This window comes from Python bivittatus, unplaced genomic scaffold (genome assembly GCF_059951505.1).
Source record: "Python bivittatus isolate LINGU-HERP-01145 unplaced genomic scaffold, Pbiv_v1 ctg000480_np1212, whole genome shotgun sequence".
In the NCBI taxonomy this organism is placed as follows: Eukaryota; Metazoa; Chordata; class Lepidosauria; order Squamata; family Pythonidae; genus Python; species Python bivittatus.
In genome coordinates, this window is record NW_028277075.1 from 69,876,822 (window position 1) to 69,895,629 (window position 18,808).

Here is an 18,808-nt window from a genome sequence, read left to right on the forward strand (position 1 = left end):
AAAGGTGGGCCCTAAAGAGGTGAATCTGAGTTTAACTTTTTTCTTCTGGTTACCAAGGAAATACCTACCTCCTTATCTTTCTCTGGCTTTCTTTGTAACTTCTTTGGAATTTGGTGTCTCTGCCTGCCCGGTACGAATCTAATTTATAGCTTACTTGTTCAGTCAGGCATCTGGCTAATTGCTTCTAAAGGAAATGGGGTGGGGGAATGCTGTGCTCTCTTAGAAGGCAATCAGGCATTCAACAAAGAGATAAGGTGGGGGAAAGAAACGCTGTGCTCTTTACAAAGCAAGTTAATCCTTTGTAAATAAGATAGAGTGCACTGTCACATGCATGCCCACACATTATGAGAGAGTGTAAAATTGTGTATCAAAACAATGCCCTTCAAAAGGAATAGGTGACCTAATGCCTTCCAAATGTTTTGTACATCAACTTCCAGCCAGAATAGCTGTAGAAGTTGTAGTCCAAAGCATCTGGAGAATACCATGTTCCACACCTCTATCCCTACTTATTCCTTAATTTATATTCTGTCCCTGACATGTATTTATGATGACTAGTTCATAAAATATGGAGTGCCTCTCTGGCAAAGGACATCACATGAATCAAAATCACCTAAATCTGTCTAGCTCTTTAGCTGCTGGGCTATAGTGCTGCAGCTATGGTGTTCTCCATCTTACTGACTGGCAGTGAAGCTAATGAATTGGAAATATATTTTCCCATGACGTAACATTTTTAACATTTTTACCCACATCATCCTAAAATAGTAAGAAGGTGAAAAGGGAAATAAGTGATTCAATAACTGCATAATACATGTGAATCTGTATCCCAATAGAACCAGGTATGGTTTACATATGTCCTACCCTGAGATTAATTAGGAATTCTGCAGATGATTGCTGCTTATGAAACAAGTCATTTACAACAACAGATGCAGCATGCTGTATCTGAGAATTTATGGAGATTTTTGTACACAAATAAAGCCAAAGGATTCACTTCTGAGCCAATATATTTATAATTATCTCATAGTTTCATTTGAAATAGAAGTCATGGAAGCACCCTGAAATTTACAACAGACCAAGCAAAGCAAGTAATACTAATCCTTTTGCATTTCCAGAGTCCTTGTCAGGTCTGCGATGTTCAAATCCCAATGAAGAAAAATTTCTTGAAACTTGAATCAAGTTCAAAAAGAAATTCATTTATTGAGATGTACATACAGCTTCAAAGCATTGCTGAAACTAAAAGCCCGCGTGTCCCTAATTTACTTTTACCCTCTCATCCACCCCCCTTCTCCTCAGCCAGTTATGGGTTCTCTTGTTGGTACACCCTTATACATTCCTAGCCCTAGATAAAAATCCATCTGTGTTAATGGTTTCACCTTCCTTGCTCCCCCCTCCCCCCTATTGGAAAATGGCAGAAATGAAGCAAGCAACTAATGAGCTGATATATTGATTGCTGGAGGTTCTGACAGTCCTATCATAGCATATGATTCTTACTATTTAGTTATCTTTCTGATGCATGTAGTATGAGAACCCAGGTTCCATCTTCTGAATAGGATTTATTTGATCATGTTTGTGGACTAAAAGAACCTCTACAAACTGCACTTCCTTCTGATATCAATCATTTCTGTTTCCAGCTGGGCCAAGATGGAGCTCAAAAAATTTCAGGACTTCTTCCCAGAAGTGTTCCTCAGCTTCGGCATGAGGCTTCATTTCCCCTCCCCATACTGTAGGTAAAGGAGAACCACGAACACAAGAGATGAAGCAAATTGGGGATCCAGGAGCTTCTATCATATGTCCAGCCCCAGGGTAAGATAATAAGCTACAGTTAGTTCTCCCATACTTCTTTGCGCGGGCCAGGGCTGCTTCAGCAAACCCCTTGCTGTTCAAACCTTGGTCAGCTTCTCCCACCACAAAGAGGATGTGACCCTGGGCTTTTTCCACAGGGATGGCAGAGGCTTGATGTACTGCATCCAGAGGATCTCCCATGACACCGAAACTGGACATCAGTCCCATTTCATTGATGATAACCTTCTCTGATGAGTAGGGAACAGCAGGAATATTGATATCACGAAAACGGAGGGATCCACCATTCATACTTGTTGGACCATTGATGCACACTGCAACCACTGTTTCCTTTAAGAAGGTACCCATAGCTAGTGCAACTTCTGCTCCTTTGGACAAACCAATGACTCCAAGTCCTGGGCCTCTTACCTGGGTGGATAAGGGGAGAAACATACACACACAAGGTTAAAAATAGTTTTTGAAAGCTTGAGAAACTTTTATGCAAACATAACTTAGGGAAAATGGAAATTCTTAATGCTGATCCACACTATATTCATCACAAAAACCTATGTAACTGGTTGTGCAGTTTGCACAGAATGAATGTGTCAATTGAAGTGATAGAATTCTCATGAGCAAAATATAAACCTGCCCAGTGTTTGGTTTTTAAAATTTGGCAATCCTCCTATCTTGTGTGGTCATAAATGAGACCACCTGAGGGACTTCCAGGGGAGTAATGGCAGATTGAAGATAGCTCTGTTTTTGCGGAGCTGACAACCATGGCAGATAAGGGGAGCCAGTGAAAAGTCCAGCTCTTTGGAATCATCTCCAGACAAAGGAGATGACTGCATCACCCAAAAATACTCCTTACAGAAGCTCCCTGTTAAGAGATTGTAATGTAGTGGGTTGAGTGCTTTAGGAGTCTTGGAAATCATCCAGCCCAAGCTGCGGTTTGGAGCCTCCAAAGAGACACTAGATTTGCTTCACTTCCTCTTTTAATTAACATTGGAAATTACTTATTAGTGATTTACTTGGAAATTGAAAACCTTCTGAAAGGCAGGTTGCTGTACACTGAGAGAATTTCCTTCTATCCTGGGAGAAAGAAGATTTAAGTAAGTTTAAAGATTAAAAAGAAAAATTTTAACTTTTGGAAGACAGTGAAAGGGAGTTAATGTTGACTGTGGACAGTTAAGGGGCCAGATGGATTTGAAAGAGTATGGTAGTTTTTTTGTGGACTGTTTTAAACTTTATAAAAATACAGTAAATGATTTGGAATTAACTGTAAGAAAACTTATTGTGGGAAAGTTTTGGCTCTGAAAATAAACAAAAGATAAGACTGGGCTTTGAAGCTTAACAAGAGGGAATCAGAGAGCAATTAAAGGAAAAGATATTTCCTAACATAATGGAGGAACATTGTTTTACTATAGAAGAATTTAAATCTGTTTGGGAACAATGTGTTCAGGACTTATTTTTAAAATTGGATCTAACAGAGGTTATAGAAGAAGAAAAGATTCTACTGGATAAAACAGGATGATTTGAATAAGGATTTTAAAATGGACTTTAAAAAATTGCCAGACTATACAAGAGATATAGAAGATATGAAAAAAGATGTGGATTTGAAAATGTACTTTAAAATGTTTGACTACAAGAGTGACACGGAAAAAGAAGTTGTAATGGATATACAAACTATGCTAGCCGATGTTTTAACAATTAAAGGGGATATCCTGATTATAAATCAGAAGAGTGACTTGAAGAGTTTTCTTATTTTGGATCCACAGAAGGGAAGCACTATATCTCTGAAGTTGCTTCTGAAAACAGACAAGGAGAAAATGATAAAAAAATCACTATGTGGGACTTTATTTGAAGAAGCGACTGAAGATTAAGCCTCTTAAAAAGAAGAAAAAGGAATTCAAAGTGGACTTATTTGATCAGGGTTAAATTGTACAAATTTTGATTTGGGTTATTACTGGAATCTTTTTGTCTGTTTGTTTGTTTTACCAAGACTGTAACAAGATGTAAAGATTTTTTTCATACAGGAATAAATCTTTTACCCCCTACTTGTTAGAGAAAGTATGGGTTAGAATGTAAAAGGGACCTATTATAGTTTAAAATATATACTTGTGATGTAATGGAATGAGAGGAGTCAAGGACAAAAGCATCTCCTCAGCCCCCAGCATGAGCCTGGGAAAGCGAAGATGAGACTGGCACCACCCTAAGGAATTCATAGTGTTTAGTTGCTGGCTTGGGGAGTTTAGAGTTAGTCTGGCGAGATTCTGTCTAGCAGATGTGAGCTAATAAAGTAACTGAGCTGTTCCAGAACTGTCTCATGGAGTTTCTTAGGCTGAACCTGACAATATTTTACTATTATTGATATTCTTTAACCTATGGGGATAAATCTTTTCTGTTTTACTTGTTAGAGAAAGTTATAAGTCAAAATGCAAAATAGATTTATCTAAGCTTAAAATATATAGATTATTATTATTCTTAATGCTTTTGCTGAGTAAGACTGATGAATCTATAAATTGGTGATTGTTTAGTGATGAGAAATGGGAAGAAGAGTTTTTTTTCTTCTGTAATATTAGAGGCGCTAAGTTACTGTAAATGCTTATTCTTGTTTGGAGGGAGGAGGGAATCACTTTTTATGTGTCTTTTTCTTTTTTTCTTTTTGTTACTCTTGTTCTCTTTTTTCTTCTCTTTTGTTTGTATATCTTTTCTAATTCTGTAGTAGCTTTTAACTATGTAAAACTCTAATAAAAATATTATTGAAAATAAATAAGACCACCTAAGGCCCCTTGTGAAGGTAATGGTGTCTTATTTGCAGATTTAATCCCTTTTAGTGTTTCCTATTTAATATGGTTGGGCAATTAGCAATGAATATTCAGAGTCTGTTCCTTTCTTTTACAATGAGATGGGCATGCTCCCCTTAGTCTGGATCTGGTCAGTTTAGACCTGTGGTGGCTGTGGCATTGTCCAGTCTTGAGGTGCCCCCAGCAAGAGGTCCCTGAAGTTCCTGATCTCCCTTCACCAGGCTATCGGATTCTGCTCTACACACTAGCGGTGAGCTAAATCACATCTTTCTCACCCACCCAACACAAAGCTGCCTCTCTCTTATTCTTATTCTTATTCTCACTGCTGCCAGCTGATGAAAAGAGAACGCTGCACTGGCCAGCCAATTACATGCATTACATTTTCCACTACAGTGTATTTCCCTAGACTAGCAGTGAACAGAGCCAAGCAGCCATTGACTTGGTTCTGTGGGACACTGGAGGAGTGATAGATCAGACCCTCACTGATTCAGAGTTTTCACTGCACTCCAAGGCAAGAGTTGAAGCTGTCAGCTTGTGCACGTTGCCTCTTTAACACCACCTATGATAGGGTGAGCTTTCATTTTCAGATAACTGAAATAATATCTACACCAACTTTTATGTTTAGGCTTTTCATCCTCATAACTATTTGTTTGCCCGTTGGACCCCTAAATAATAGAATTAAGACAATAGTGCTGAGGTTCCCTAAAATAACTATAGTATCTTAATTCTATAATTTTTTTTAAAGACATCTATCCAATTATCAATGTCCATGCTGTACCCCATCTGTTTCTGTTTTCCCAATAATGATAGATAAAATCCTGTTTTCAAAATTGACTAACTTGCCTTGGTATCTTAAAGTTCACTGTGTAATTTACATCCTTCTGTGACCTGTAATATCTATACCTCTGCGTTATTTCTGCTTTTGTTTCTAGCTATGACATAGAGCTTTATTATCTTGATCATTATCACTTTCTCACCAATGTAAATGGTTTATGGCTTTGCCACCTGCACTATGAGCGCTGTGCTATTTGACTGGCTTTTTAAGGAATGTGCATCGAGATAATTGTAGCAATTAAGATTATAATCATCCTGCTAAGTAGCTGTTTCATGGATATTTATGAATATTGTTAGTCACATCTAAGAACATGTTGTCTATGACAGCCATTGTAAACAGAAGAGGCAAGCACACATACAATGTTTTTTTGATAGCAACTTATGGATTTGTACTGGTCTGTGGAGTCAAACTTTGGCCTTTAGAAAATTTAAGTTTGCTTGATATATGCCCCTTCCCTATATTCACATACTCCCCACCCCTTCTTCTTAGTAACCTTTCTTTAGGATGGACTGAATGTCCCATCAGACCAAGCAGGCCTACTTGCCCTGAATCTTAAAATGTATTGACCTCTTCTAGGAGAAAGAAAGAAAGAAAGAAAGAAAGAAAGAAAGAATGAAAGAAAGAAAGAAAGAAAGAAAGAAAGAAAGAAAGAAAGAGGGAGGGAGGGAGGGAGGGAGGGAGGGAGGGAGGGAGGGAGGGAGGAAGGAAGGAAGGAAGGAAGGAAGGAAGGAAGGAAGGAAGGAAGGAAGGAAGGAAGGAAGGAAGGAAGGAAGGAAGGAAGGAAGGAAGGAAGGAAGGAAGGAAGACACCTGTCTCTATTGCAATGTCTCTAACACTATTGCAGTGTTTCAGTTCACCACAAAAATATGCAGAATAAATAACATCCTATAGCACATGGCTAGAGATTGTATATATACTTTCTTCAAAGTAAGCTTGCTTACCAATAGATTGCAAATCCTATTGATCATTACATTCACAAAAGGCATAATTTCACAACCTGATCCCATGAGGAAAGTTTCACAACCCATCAACCTGTTTCATCACACAGAAAGAAAAATCAGCACCTTCCAGATATTACAGATGTGGAAAAGTGCATTTAAAAGCATCTCAAGGATATCAGATTCCCTATCCCAAGATTATAAATTACACTTATTTACAGTTCACTATGTCAAGGTATCACTGACCCATAAATATTCAATGAATTCATGGCAAAGAATACCAGTTATATATCCTGAATCTAAAACCAGCTCTTTAACCATTGGGTTATTAACCACCAGATTAATAAATATCTGTGTTGTGATCTGTGTTCTGATCTGGTTGGTGATTTGAATCAGATCAAGGATTAGAAGTATTCATTCCATGGCAGACAAAAAACAGCATGTTTCATGGTGTTTAGGAGTTAAGAAGTTTGAGCAGGTAAGTTTCTAGAAAACAAATACGTTATTTTTATCCACATTATACTACAGTAGCAAGATAAAAAGGGGTCTACCTTCATAATCAGTATGTGAATTTGTAGGCTGGTTATCCCAACAGAACCAGCTATAAGTTACGTATGCACTACTCAGTTTCATTTGGAAACCTGTAGATGCTAGCTGCTTATGAAGTAAACCATTCACAACAGTGGATGTATTGGGCCAGCATCCAGGAATCTGGAGATTTTTAATTGCTGGACACAAATATAGAACATAAATAAAGACCAAGACATTTATCATTATTTACTAATTTAATTTGAAATAAAAAAACATGGAAGCACTTTAAAAATGGCAATTGACCTTGAAGGGCAAGAGATACAGTATCCATTCAAAAGGAGGAAGGAAAGAATAGAAAAGAAATTGACCCATAAAAAAGGGAAGACTCCTTTGAGATGACCTTCACTGCCAATGACTTAAAAGACACATTGTGTAATTTTTTTGGAAACAATAGAAGCATTTGCCATTGCCATATTCTGTGATGTTTTTCAACTTCTGTTTAGCCTATTGCCCTGAATTTTCTTGATTGTCTCCTATCCAAGTACTGGACATCTTATCCTGCTTAGCCTTTTTTGAGATCAGCCAAGATCAGCCAGGTGCTGTCATCTCAATGGGCCCCTAGATATGTCCAATCCTAAATCACAGCCTTCAGTATAGCCTACAGCAAGTGACCTACCACATTCCACTGATAATCCTTTCTTGCTGCCAATTTTTTCTGCAAGTCTGGGAGAAAGGGAAGCCTCTTTCCCCCCTCCACATAGCCCTACTTCCAGAAGTCATCCATCCCACTCCACATTTGTGTGGCAATAGTCAGTTTATTTTTTTGACAATCAATATGACTGATAATTTTATATCTGGTGTCTGCTTGCCTCAAACAAAAGTGTGCCCTGCTTCCAAAGCCTTTCCTTGGAGATTTCCGATCTAGGTACTAATCAGGTCCAACTACATTTGGCTTCCAAGGACAACTAGGTGCTGCTACTTGCTAAGACGGTAACTGATCCATGCAACAAAATAAACTCTCATAATTTAATATAAGATATGAACAATTAGTTTTGGGTTTGATTGAGAAGCCTTTTTTTTGTTATTTATATTTTAAGTGGGCTAACCTAGCAATGGTTGAGGTTTTCTTTGGGGTGGGAATAGTGAAAAAAAAAATTATTGACCTCAGATAAGCAGTTGTATCAAAGGAACACCAATCAATCTTATGGAAACACAAGACAAATAGAAACTTGGAAACTGTATATACTCTTGACTTTTAATAGAGTTATATTTCTGATATGTACTTTATAGAATAGAACATGTCACAAGGATATTCTCATCTAGACTGAGTTCCCACATCACACTAAGCCAAATCAAGCAAGTGTTTTATCATGATTTGTGAACCTAAAAGGTTTGATAGTTTGTACTGTATGGATGATTAGCATTTTATGTTAATCAGGCAGCTATGGCTTATCCAACAAACCATGGATAAAACAAACTATGGATCAGTAAAACCTGTGAATGGTCTTTTCTGTGGTCATGATTACTGAGAAATTATTAGGTTTTCAGATGACATAAAATTTGTTGAGAGCTAAATAGAAATAAATTTCAAATTGATCTTGATAGGTCAAATAATCTGGTGGTAAAAAAATAAAATTTAACAGAGACAAAGGTGAAGTTATGCATTTAGAAAGTGGAACTCAAATGCACACTTATAGGATGGAAGATATTTGACTTGGTACTAGTATCTCTGAAAAAACATCAATAATTGTTGATTGGAAACTATGACACAGCAGTGTGATGTTAAAAAAAAAAAAAGGCAAATATCATTTATATTGCATCAGCAAAAGTTTAAGTTTCAAATCCCAGGAAGAAATAGCTCCACCCTTTACGAATTCAGAGAAACTGTCATAGGTCCAGAGAATGGCAAGTAAGTTCTATGAAGACAGAATGAAGAATGTTTAGTGTTGTGAAGAGTTGCCAGAGGAAGGCTGTAACAGCATTCATCAAGAAGCTCACAAAGAATGCTAACATCTGTTTTCTATCTCAGACTGAGAGACATGCAAACAGTGGGTTTAAGGCAGATTCTATTTGAATGTTCTGAAAAATTTGCTAACACCAACAGCAGTTCAGCAATGGATCTAATTAGCCCAGGAACTGGAGGGCGTCCCTTCATCTAAAGGAGATGCTTTAATTTGAACTTCTGCACAGAGTAGAAAATTGGAATTCATGGCTTCAGTGGCTCCTTCCAATTCCACAATTCTAAAGGAAGCTAACCAACCTGGCCTTCTTTTATCATAAATTGCTATTTTGAACTGGCCCAAGATGAAGCTTTAAAAAATTCTGGATCTCATTCCAGGAGTCCTCCTGGGCTTTGGCATGAGGCTTCATTTCCCCTCCCCACTGGAATGGCAAGGGATAAAACCGAACTGGATAGGCATAGCAAACTGGAGATCCGGGAGGTTCTATCTGATGTCCAGCCCCTGGATAAGACAACAGGCTACAATGAATTTTCCCATATTTCTTTGCTCGGGTCAGGGCTGCTTCAGTAAACCCCTTGCTATGGAAGCTTTGGTCAGCTTCCCCCACTACAAAGAGGATGTGCCCATGAGCCTTTTCCACAGGGATGATAGATTCTTCAGATGTTTCATCCAGAGGATGTCCCAAGGAATGGAAAGAGGACATCACTCCCATTTCATTAAGGAGAATCTTCTCTAGTCGGTAAGGAACTGCAGGGATCTTGACATCATGAAAGTGGAGTGGTGTACCACTCATTTTTGTTGGACCATTGATGCACACTGTAGCCAGTATTTCCTTTAAGAAGGTACCCATGGCCAATGCAATTTCTCCTCCTTTGGACAAACCAATGACTCCAAGTCCTGGACCTCTTACCTGGAGGAGCAAACACACATAGACATACACAGGTTTAAGCATTTTCTTCTTTAAAAGAACAATGAGGGATGGTGATACCAAAGTTATAAAAAAGAAAAAAGAAAAAAGTCTCTTTGTGCACATACTGTATTATTTCAGATCTATGCATTCAAAAATAAAGGCTGGTCATCTTCTTTTCCTGCCAGCCAGCCAATACATGACAAGAAAATATGGCAGAAGGAGGAAGCAAGCAAGCCTGAAAAAAAAGTTGCTGCTTTTATGAATCAGATCATTAAAGCAGTGCACTTTTAGTATGACTCTTAAAGCATCTGCATGTTTTTTGATACACACAGGAAAGCCTAAGAAAAGATTTGGGTGCTTTAACGGAGACGGAGGGGATGTGTGTGCCACTGAATGACAAAAGCAGCATTGAAGTGCCAGCCCTGCACCTTTTTATATGCATGTGAGCACATATAAAAGGGGCAGGGCTGGCAACGTAATGCTGCTCTTATCGTTCCGCCCACAGGGCTGACGCAACTGACCCGCGCTGTGCTTGTGTCAGGTCAGAAGGCTCCTAGCTTATTATTTTTGATGCATGCACAGTCCCAGTTTGGATGAAGTATTCTGGATAGCGAAGAGAGGATAAACTCTAGGATCTTTCCTGAGTCTCAACATGAAGTTTAAGAAAAGATACGACCTCGGGCATACCTTAGGATGCTTTAAGAGTAGTCTGGATGCTTCCTCAAAATATTCCAAATCTACTACATCCAGCCTCTGTGGCAGATCATCGTATGCAAAGAAAGCCAAAGCCAGAACTGCAAAGCCTTTACTAGCGAGTAAGCCAGCTCGGAATTCGATCAGTCCTCCAGCTCCGCCAAACATGTCGATCAGTCCTGGCACCGGCCCGGGGCCTGGTGAGGCAGAGGGGGGGGGGGAGAACAAGGATAAGTGAGCAAATGAAAAATGAAGAGTAATATCCCTTATCAAATATAATATTACCTTCTCTGGCTTGGAAACAATGTTTCTAATGATGTCTAGAACTGCATTTGCCTTTTTTATTTTATTTTTTTTGCAGCCACGTCATACTGTTGACTCAAATTTAGTTTTCACTCAGCTGCTGTTCCAAAATCCTTTTCACAGATCCTGTTACCAAGCCATGCATCTCGCATCCTGTCTGTGCAGCTGATTTGTTTCCAACATGAAGGACTTTTCATTGTCTCAATTAAGCTGCTTTCTGTCCATTTTTGGTCCATTTCTCTAAATGACTACGTTCATATTTGGTTTTATTTTTATAGGGCATCAGCTATTTCACCTAATTTTGTGTCATCTGCAGATTTGAAGAATGTTCCCTCTGCCTCTTCATCAAAGACATTAATAAAAAATGTTGAAGAGTGCAAGGGCCAGCTGAAGTTTGTGGCACTGAATTCAATATCTCACTTCAATTTTATGAAGAACGATTATTAAGTGAGCACTCTTTCAGTATGATTTTTGAATCACTATATATCCAAATTGACATGCCACAGTCATCCAGCTTGCTGATGAAATGTCATAGGTATTTTGCCAAATGCATTGATGAAATCTTGCTGTACAGTATTGTACTGTATCTACAGCATTTTCACAATTTATGAAAGAAGTTAATAGAAAATAGTCTGATCCATGTTAACTTATAATGGTGTGGTCTATGAATATTGTAAATCAATACAACTGTGCATAAATAAATAAACTTCAAATATTTTTTTTCAAGGTGCTAACAAGTCAGTTGTTTCATGATCTGCTCTAGAATCTTCCCAAACATTGATGCCATATTGATTGGTTTGTAGTTCCCCAATTCCTTCTTTCTGAAGACAGAGGCAACATTTTTGCCCTCCTCTAGTCAATTGGTACTTCACATATTCTCCAAGATTTTTCAAAAATAATTATTTGGCCAGACCATCAGCAAGTTCTTTCAATGTCCTAGGAACCATCTAGGCCAGAAGATCTGAATTCCTTTGAAGTCAGTACATGTTCCCTGACTATGTTCCTGTCAATGGAATGCATATCCTCTTCTCAGAGACGATTGAGCCAAAGTATAAGAGGAGTAGTTCTGTCTTTTTTTTGTCATACTTTATCCTTTCACTACTTTCACAGATCAGCTCACATATTATTTTTCTTCCTGTAATGGAAGGCATGTGTGAGGAGGATACTGGAATGGAAGATCAAGGCTATCAGGAGGGAGGGAGTCCATTCCAGGAGAGGGCACAGAGCAAGCGCTTTCTCAGCCCGCAGCAAGACCATGAGAAGAAGATTAAGCTAGCTCCTTCCTAGAGTCTCATGGGGTATATCCACTAGTTGCTTTAGCATAGATTTAGTCTGGTGAGATTCTGTCTTTAAGGTGTAAGCTAATAAAGGAACTATACTGGACTGCACTGCCTCATCATTGTTCTTGGGCTGGGCCTGACACTTCCTTTGGACATATATGATGAATACCTTTTGCTGTTCATAGCATCTTTCACTAACCTCAACTCATTCTCAGCTTTAGCTTTACTGACACCATCTGTGCAAATCTGGGTGACCCATATGTTCCCTTCTTTGTGATATGACATGCTTTTCCACCTTTATGTGCCCCTTTTTCAAAAGGCGTTCAGATCTTCATTAAACTTTATGCACGGATACACGGCCTCTTTTGCCAATGTCATGATCCGACTTAGATAAAAGAAAAGAGTTCAATAAGTTTTGTGCTCACGTCCACAGAACAGCCGCTCTCCCCCCAAAGTGGAGAGGCAGAGATGGAGAGGCAGATCAGACCTTTCAATTCAGGAATTTTAATATTAGACACCAGTGTAGGAACTGCTAGGGGCACCGTGAACCAAGAAATTTGGGAAACTATGCCCTATAGCAATAAAATATAGATCCAGTCAAACTTGTGAAGTCAGTTTCCTGGTCTAGCCAATCAAAAAGGGCGAAGGGATTATGCTTATCCAGACACAAATCCGCACTGCTTCCGTGCTGGCTGAGAATTCTGGGCACTAGTTCCCAAGTACCTCTGGAGGTCCCATCCATTGCAAGCAAGACTGGGGCGAGGAGGAGAAGCGGGAGAGAAAACAAAATTCAGTTTTCTTACCTGGAGGCAAGAAGAGGGCTCCCCGGACCCGGCCTGACTTAACTGGGATGCGTTCCACTCCAGGGGCTACATACCATCGTTCCACAGTGCAAGTAGCCAGTGGTTCTTCCGTGGGCAGGGGCAGAATCACAGAGGAGTTAAAGAGGCTAATTTGAACATAGAAGGGGCTGCCTGTCACATCACGTTTGACCAGTCTGTGGAACATCTTCTCAGCCTTTAGACAGTAGAAGAGGCCCATGGGCCACACTCCCGTGTAGTTGCCTCCCAGAGCAGACGCCTGTGCCACGTCCACTTCTCCATTCTGGTTGGCTTGGTAAAAGGCTCTGGCCGCAAACTTCACTCCTCTTTCATCTGTCAGTGATGCATATAAGGTCACAAGCTGGGAGGGGGCCAGGCCAGAGGCATAAATCTTCACTGATGAGTCAGCAAGGGAGACTTCAGGAGTGACACTGAGGTGGACCATGGCAGCCAGCTCTTGAGAATACCTGGGGAAAGCTAACAAGTCAGGTCCCTAGTCATGTAAATTTGGGACTTGTTCAGTCTCCCTTACCTCTTCCCTCTCAAGCCACGCTGGCCCTCAATCTGTGGCCAACGTGTTATCTGTTTTGCCTTGCCAGTCCTGCTCTCAGCGTTGCAGTGCTGAAGCACGTGGGATGTTTCAGGGGTGTCTATTTCATTAAGTTGTCCGGACAGTTCTTAACCTGAGAACCCAGCCCTGGGACCAAATGGAGGATTTTATAATTGCTCCTAAGTTTGGTGTTGGATGCCAGCAAGCTTTGCACTTTGCTGCCAACTTAAGCTGACTTACTGTTGACTCAATAGATGCTAGTTTGCATCCAGACGCAGCTGTCAGCCCCCCCCCCGCCCCCGTTTCTTTGGATATATGTACTGTATGTTGGACAAAAAGGGTAATCTTGTCTAGATTCCTTTCATTGTCTAGACTATTTTTTCTTCTTACAAAAAATCCAACTAAGAAAGAATCTATAATGTCACCTTTTGATTTGGGGGAAAACTCCTGCTGCCTACTAAAGGCCATTTTAATATCCTGGATTTCATCACTGATTTCATTTCTTAGTGGAGAAAAAACCCAAGAATTTCTATTGAAAGCAGAACCAAGAAGACAACTCATACATTTCTAGGCTCACGGACATGCATCCCTAAGGCTGTAAAATCTTCCTCTCCTTTCCATGAGAAATATCCACCAGGTTGTAAATCATTATCGCCTTTAGGTACTAGTCTCCTTCACTGCCTAACTTCCTCAGCTGTGTGGGATGTTCATGCACCCCTGCAAAGCACTGCAAATTTCAGGCTGGTGCTACTACTATGCAGAAAAAGGAAGCTGCTTCGTGCAACTAGCTGGGAGGTCAAGAAGGACCAGCACATTTACAATGTATTGCACAGGTTTGTGCAAATACTTGATTTACATCTCTGAATCAGCTCATCAATTCAAATACATCTGATTTTATCTATTTGGGATAACTTTTGTGTATGTGCACCTACAAGTCCCTAATTTCCTTCAGATCAGTTTGCACTGATCATCACTTTAACAACACTTTTGCGTCAGTGTTGTTAAAACCAGCAGGAGGAAAAGGGAACAATAAGCAGCTTTGGGTACACACCTTGTTTGCCTGGAATCCTATTTCTGCAGCCAGTTCCTAACTTGACCAGGTGTTTTTATTGTTCACTGACAAGAATAGGTCAAGATATATAAACAAACTTGCATTTCAACTGTTCTTAAGAGGAGTTCCTCCCTCCCGCGCAACAGAAGAGGGGAGGAGAAAGCGAGCGCCCGGCTCTGCCTGATGACAGAAGCTGCCTCGTGCAGCCACCTTCTCACCTGCTTCCCTCAACCGTAATGGAAAGGCACAGTCCAATTCGCTCTCTCCAGCCCGCAAGAAGTACAATGCCTTTCAGTTCCGAGCAAGGCCGGCCCCACCAGCTGACGGCTAAGGAAAAATATACTGTACGCAGAACTCTTTCCCACACTTCTCTCCGGAGCAAACAGTGCCTCAAAGAGAAGCCAGCGAGGATTTCGGAAGATAAGGAGCTGGATCAGCATGACATGACTGGAGCTAATTCTCAGGGCGATGTAAAAGTTGGAACGGAGTTTAATAGACTGGAACAGGCAGTTTTAGAAATAAATGGGAACAGTGAATAGAATAGAAATCTTTATTGTCATTGTACTACTTGTACAACGAAATTAAATGCCACCCCAGTGCAGCTTTAAAAATATAAAAACCATAAAACACATAACACACATAACACACATAAAACACAACCTTCACATTCCATATTGCACAACCCCTATTCTGTTTGCTATTGTATTCTGTTTGCTATTGTTCACCGCTCAGTCACTTTACAAAATGATTAAATACTGTTTTTAACCCTTTAATGCCTTAAAATATGTCTAAAACAAGGCAGAACTGCCCGGAACACCCACTCTGAAACAGATGAAACTCCCCAGTTATGTGCAGCAAGAAAGCAGTGACTCCAAAAGAGCCCACATTTCACTTCTGGTTTCAGACAAAAATCACCATTTTAGGAAGCAGTCAAAAATATTATTTCTTACTCAGCTAAACCAATTAATCTCACCAGACATATAGTGGACCAGAAGGCCTTAATGCGGAAAGAACCAAGCTCCTACCAGAGAAGTATATTCTCAGTAAAAATCTGTATTTTCTCAAAATGGCCCATCTAGCCAAACTAACGAAATTCACAGTCACATATAATAAATGACATTGATGAAAAAAGTTTCAAAAGTTCCATGAAAACAATGGTCCCCAACATATTCCAGGCAAAATCCTGTATTTTCCAAAAATAGCACAGAATGACCACTTCCCCACCAACCCAGCCAAACAATTGAATAGTCACAGTGGATCACAGGACCTTAGTGGAATAAGATACAAAAACATTCTTCAGAAAACTGTATATTTTGGAAGCTATTTGGAACAATACCCCACTCAGCCAAAACCAACTCACACTTTAGATAAGAACAAATGACCTTGTTGTACTATGAACCGAACATCCAAGGGAACCACAATTTTGCCCTCTATTCTGGGCAAAATAACATGAATGGATTTTCTGATGAATGAAAATTTGCCTAATTATACTTTACTCATTAAAGAGAACGTACTTTCCCAGGCTGTTTTGAATATTACTTCAAGGTACTCCTAATCTGTTGCGTTTGGCTGATTATGAAGTCTGGGCAGCTGCTTCTGCATGGGAAGCAGATTTCAATCTAGTCCCTTCTCCTTTTCTGAAGCAGGTAGTTTTGATTAGTTTGGTTGATTAGGAAGTTGGCATTTTGCGTAGTTTTCTAAACGACACACTTTTATTTGGAATAAGTAATAGAATCTGATCATTTCTGTCATAAGGCTTTTTTTTCCCCCAAGTGAGCAGCTGTTTCATAAGCTGGCTGACATAATAGTGTTCCTATGGAAGTTCTAATTCTTCTAGTCTTACTACTGTATTGGGTGACCTGAAATGGCTGTGAGATACAAGTATCTTTGTTTCAGGTGAAGTGGTTAATAAAAGTTCAGTATGGAAGGGCTGACAGTTCTTAAATATCGTTTCTATTTATCTTCAATGTATTGCAGAGCATCAGTCTACTTCAGGCTATTCTGCTTTTATCCTTGTTTCAATGTCATCTCTTTCTGCTTCATTTGAAGTTTAGAGCCATAGACAAGGAGATTAAAGGGGGGACAAACGGTTCTAGATTATCAGTTCTCCACACCACAACTCCAGACCAATTTTTAGCTTCCCAAAAGATCATCTGTAATCAGAAATTGCAAGTCATGCCTCAAAAGGCTTAAATTCACTTCTGCACTTAACAGCATAAAACTGAGAATCTATTCCCATTTTGATAATATTCATGGCATTTGATCATTCTTAATCTCCTCATCCTGATGAAGAAAGGGAGATCAGGATGCATCCCACAACTTCATTTTTTCTAAAATCCAGAAAGGGGCCTGGAGGATCAATTTTAATATAAAAAGGATATGGAAGTAAGTGGAATATAAATGAGGAATCCTGTATGCCTGCTACTTAACGGTCTTCTTGGCAGATTCCCACCTGCACTTTTCATGCTGTAAAGGTCATTGACAGCATTACTGCTAAACTAAGCATCTTTTCCAAACAACTTCCTTTATGGCCCTTAGACTACCTATCGTGTTCTGTTCTACATATGGAGACCCCTGAGAAAAGAAAAATTTCCTTGACTTTTGAAGTAACACTCTCATTCTCCCATGATAATTCTTCAAGATGGTTGGCCCTGCTATTATTGCATCTCCATACGCTTCATCCCCTACAATCCTGTCAACTTTCATGGCCTCAAAGACCAAGTTCCTTTGGTTCCTAAAATGAAGGCTAAGCACACTTTCTCTATTTCTATCCACCCTGAGCATGATACTAAATAGCTCTTACAATACCTTTCTACTGTACTTTATCACTGATTTTTTAAATTACATTTGTTTAGCTTGAGAGCTGCTTTCTTATCAGAAGGTGGGGTGGGGGGAGAAGAGAAGAAGCATCTCTTCTGAACACTTCAGACTATGGCTTTTTTATGCTGCCTTTCTGTTTGCAATGAATACTTCATGTGCCTTTTAGTTTAACATTAAAACCACAGGTTACAAAACAACACAGTATCAAATAAATAAAACAGGGCAATGAACTTTCTTACCTGTTTAGCTAAGTGGTGAAACTTCCCCAGGGAGGTTGTGATACCTCAGTTCAGCTGTCCTCCCATTCAAGCCCTAGCTGCTGCTCTCACCCTGGACCGTGAGCACCCTAAGAAAGTATGACCTCTTCAGCGGAAGAGCTACCAGCTGTACCATAAATTAGATCCGTCACTCAATCTACACCACAAAAACTCTTCCCATGAGAAAGTGGTTCCCAAAATTGCCTGCAAGTTCTGACAAAGATCCCCAAACTCACCTCTCTCCTGGGCTTTTTCACAGAAACAGCAAGCTTTCAAGTCTCTCTGCTTGCTGTTCCTGTTTGTCTGCCTGGGATCCAAGATCTTCTAAATGCCTCAATTTGTAAATGTAAAGCCCAAGAATGAAGACTTTGCTCCTGCAACTGATGAACATGGTCTGTTTATATTGGGTTATCATAAGCCATTTAGTGGCAATCATTAACTGAAAGGCATAGACTATGTTTAATTCACCTATTGTAAAATATAGTCTGACTGAGGGGACAATGGCCTTTCCTTCTTACTCTGTACCTTTTAAACTTAGCTTACTCCTAGATCCCCACATTTTTACAGCTCTGTTTGAACTGTTTCTTGAGGTCATCATATTTATGAGAGAGCAGGCTGGGAGATATGAAACTATGTCTCTAAACATTACAGACAACACTGTATACATTATTATAGTATCATACAAGCACAGCACTGATTGTAGAGTTAGAATGTTTTCATTTTAAATATAAAATTTCTAAGCTTTAATGTTGAGTTGTGTAGATACAAAAGACATTTTGCACTGAGCTGGATTCTAGAGCTTGAAGATTGTTATTTATTTTTTTATATTTTATTAAGACTTCTTGAGCCATGGAAATTCTGCCAAATCTAAAATACCTTTCAGCTACTTCTGTTGCTTCTGAGATATCGACTCACTCATTATGAATGTGATCAGAGACTTGGTTTTGTGTTATTTCTTTTTTAATGAAAACTCAGGCGGTTAATTCTGCAACTGTTGCTACAGTTATTCGGAGCTCCATAAACTTGTTCACTATCATGCATTAAAGTCTGGAAAAAAGTATCATAAGCATAGTGATTGCCAATAGCCAATAAATGGAGCTTAAATATCCTATATAAGATGGAAATATCAATTGCCTTGAGTCCCCAAGTAGGAGGGATGAAAAATGGATTAAAAAAAATAGTAACAGCTCTTTAGCCAACCTCTGGACTAACAGGAAAATAAAGCCACACAAAATTAATATGAATGAAACAAAGTATACACAACCTTGCCTACAGTAA

General features: G+C 39.4%; 1 protein-coding gene across 7 annotated transcripts; it reads right to left on the reverse strand.

Annotated features, from left to right (window-relative positions):
* Nucleotides 1–1,008: 1,008 nt before the first annotated feature.
* BAAT (bile acid-CoA:amino acid N-acyltransferase) lies at nucleotides 1,009–17,896 on the reverse strand. Of its 7 annotated transcripts, none has more exons than XM_025168665.2 (5): nucleotides 17,767–17,896; nucleotides 17,513–17,619; nucleotides 12,835–13,319; nucleotides 10,443–10,645; nucleotides 8,119–9,755 (listed from the first exon to the last, which is right to left on the reverse strand). In XM_025168665.2, the coding sequence occupies exons 3-5, from the start codon at nucleotides 13,295–13,297 to the stop codon at nucleotides 9,159–9,161; spliced, it is 1,263 nt and encodes a 420-aa protein (XP_025024433.1). In that variant the 5' UTR covers nucleotides 13,298–13,319; nucleotides 17,513–17,619; nucleotides 17,767–17,896; the 3' UTR covers nucleotides 8,119–9,158. The 7 variants fall into 7 exon arrangements, with proteins under 7 accessions (XP_015744128.1, XP_025024433.1, XP_025024434.1 ...); XM_025168666.2 differs by having other exon boundaries at nucleotides 17,513–17,657; XM_015888642.3 differs by lacking the exons at nucleotides 8,119–9,755; nucleotides 17,513–17,619 and adding an exon at nucleotides 1,009–2,205.
* Nucleotides 17,897–18,808: the final 912 nt, after the last annotated feature.

What these genes read in the sequence shown, in the direction of transcription:
- BAAT (XM_015888642.3), bottom strand. Translation starts at nt 13,297, where the DNA reads ATGGTCCACCTCAGTGTCACTCCTGAAGTCTCCCTTGCTGACTCATCA. An exon ending in AGCCCTCTTCTTGCCTCCAG is followed by an intron (nt 10,646 to 12,834) that starts GTAAGAAAACTG and finishes CTGCCTCACCAG; the next exon opens with GCCCCGGGCCGGTGCCAGGA. An exon ending in TACTCTTAAAGCATCCTAAG is followed by an intron (nt 2,206 to 10,442) that starts GTATGCCCGAGG and finishes TTATCCACCCAG; the next exon opens with GTAAGAGGCCCAGGACTTGG.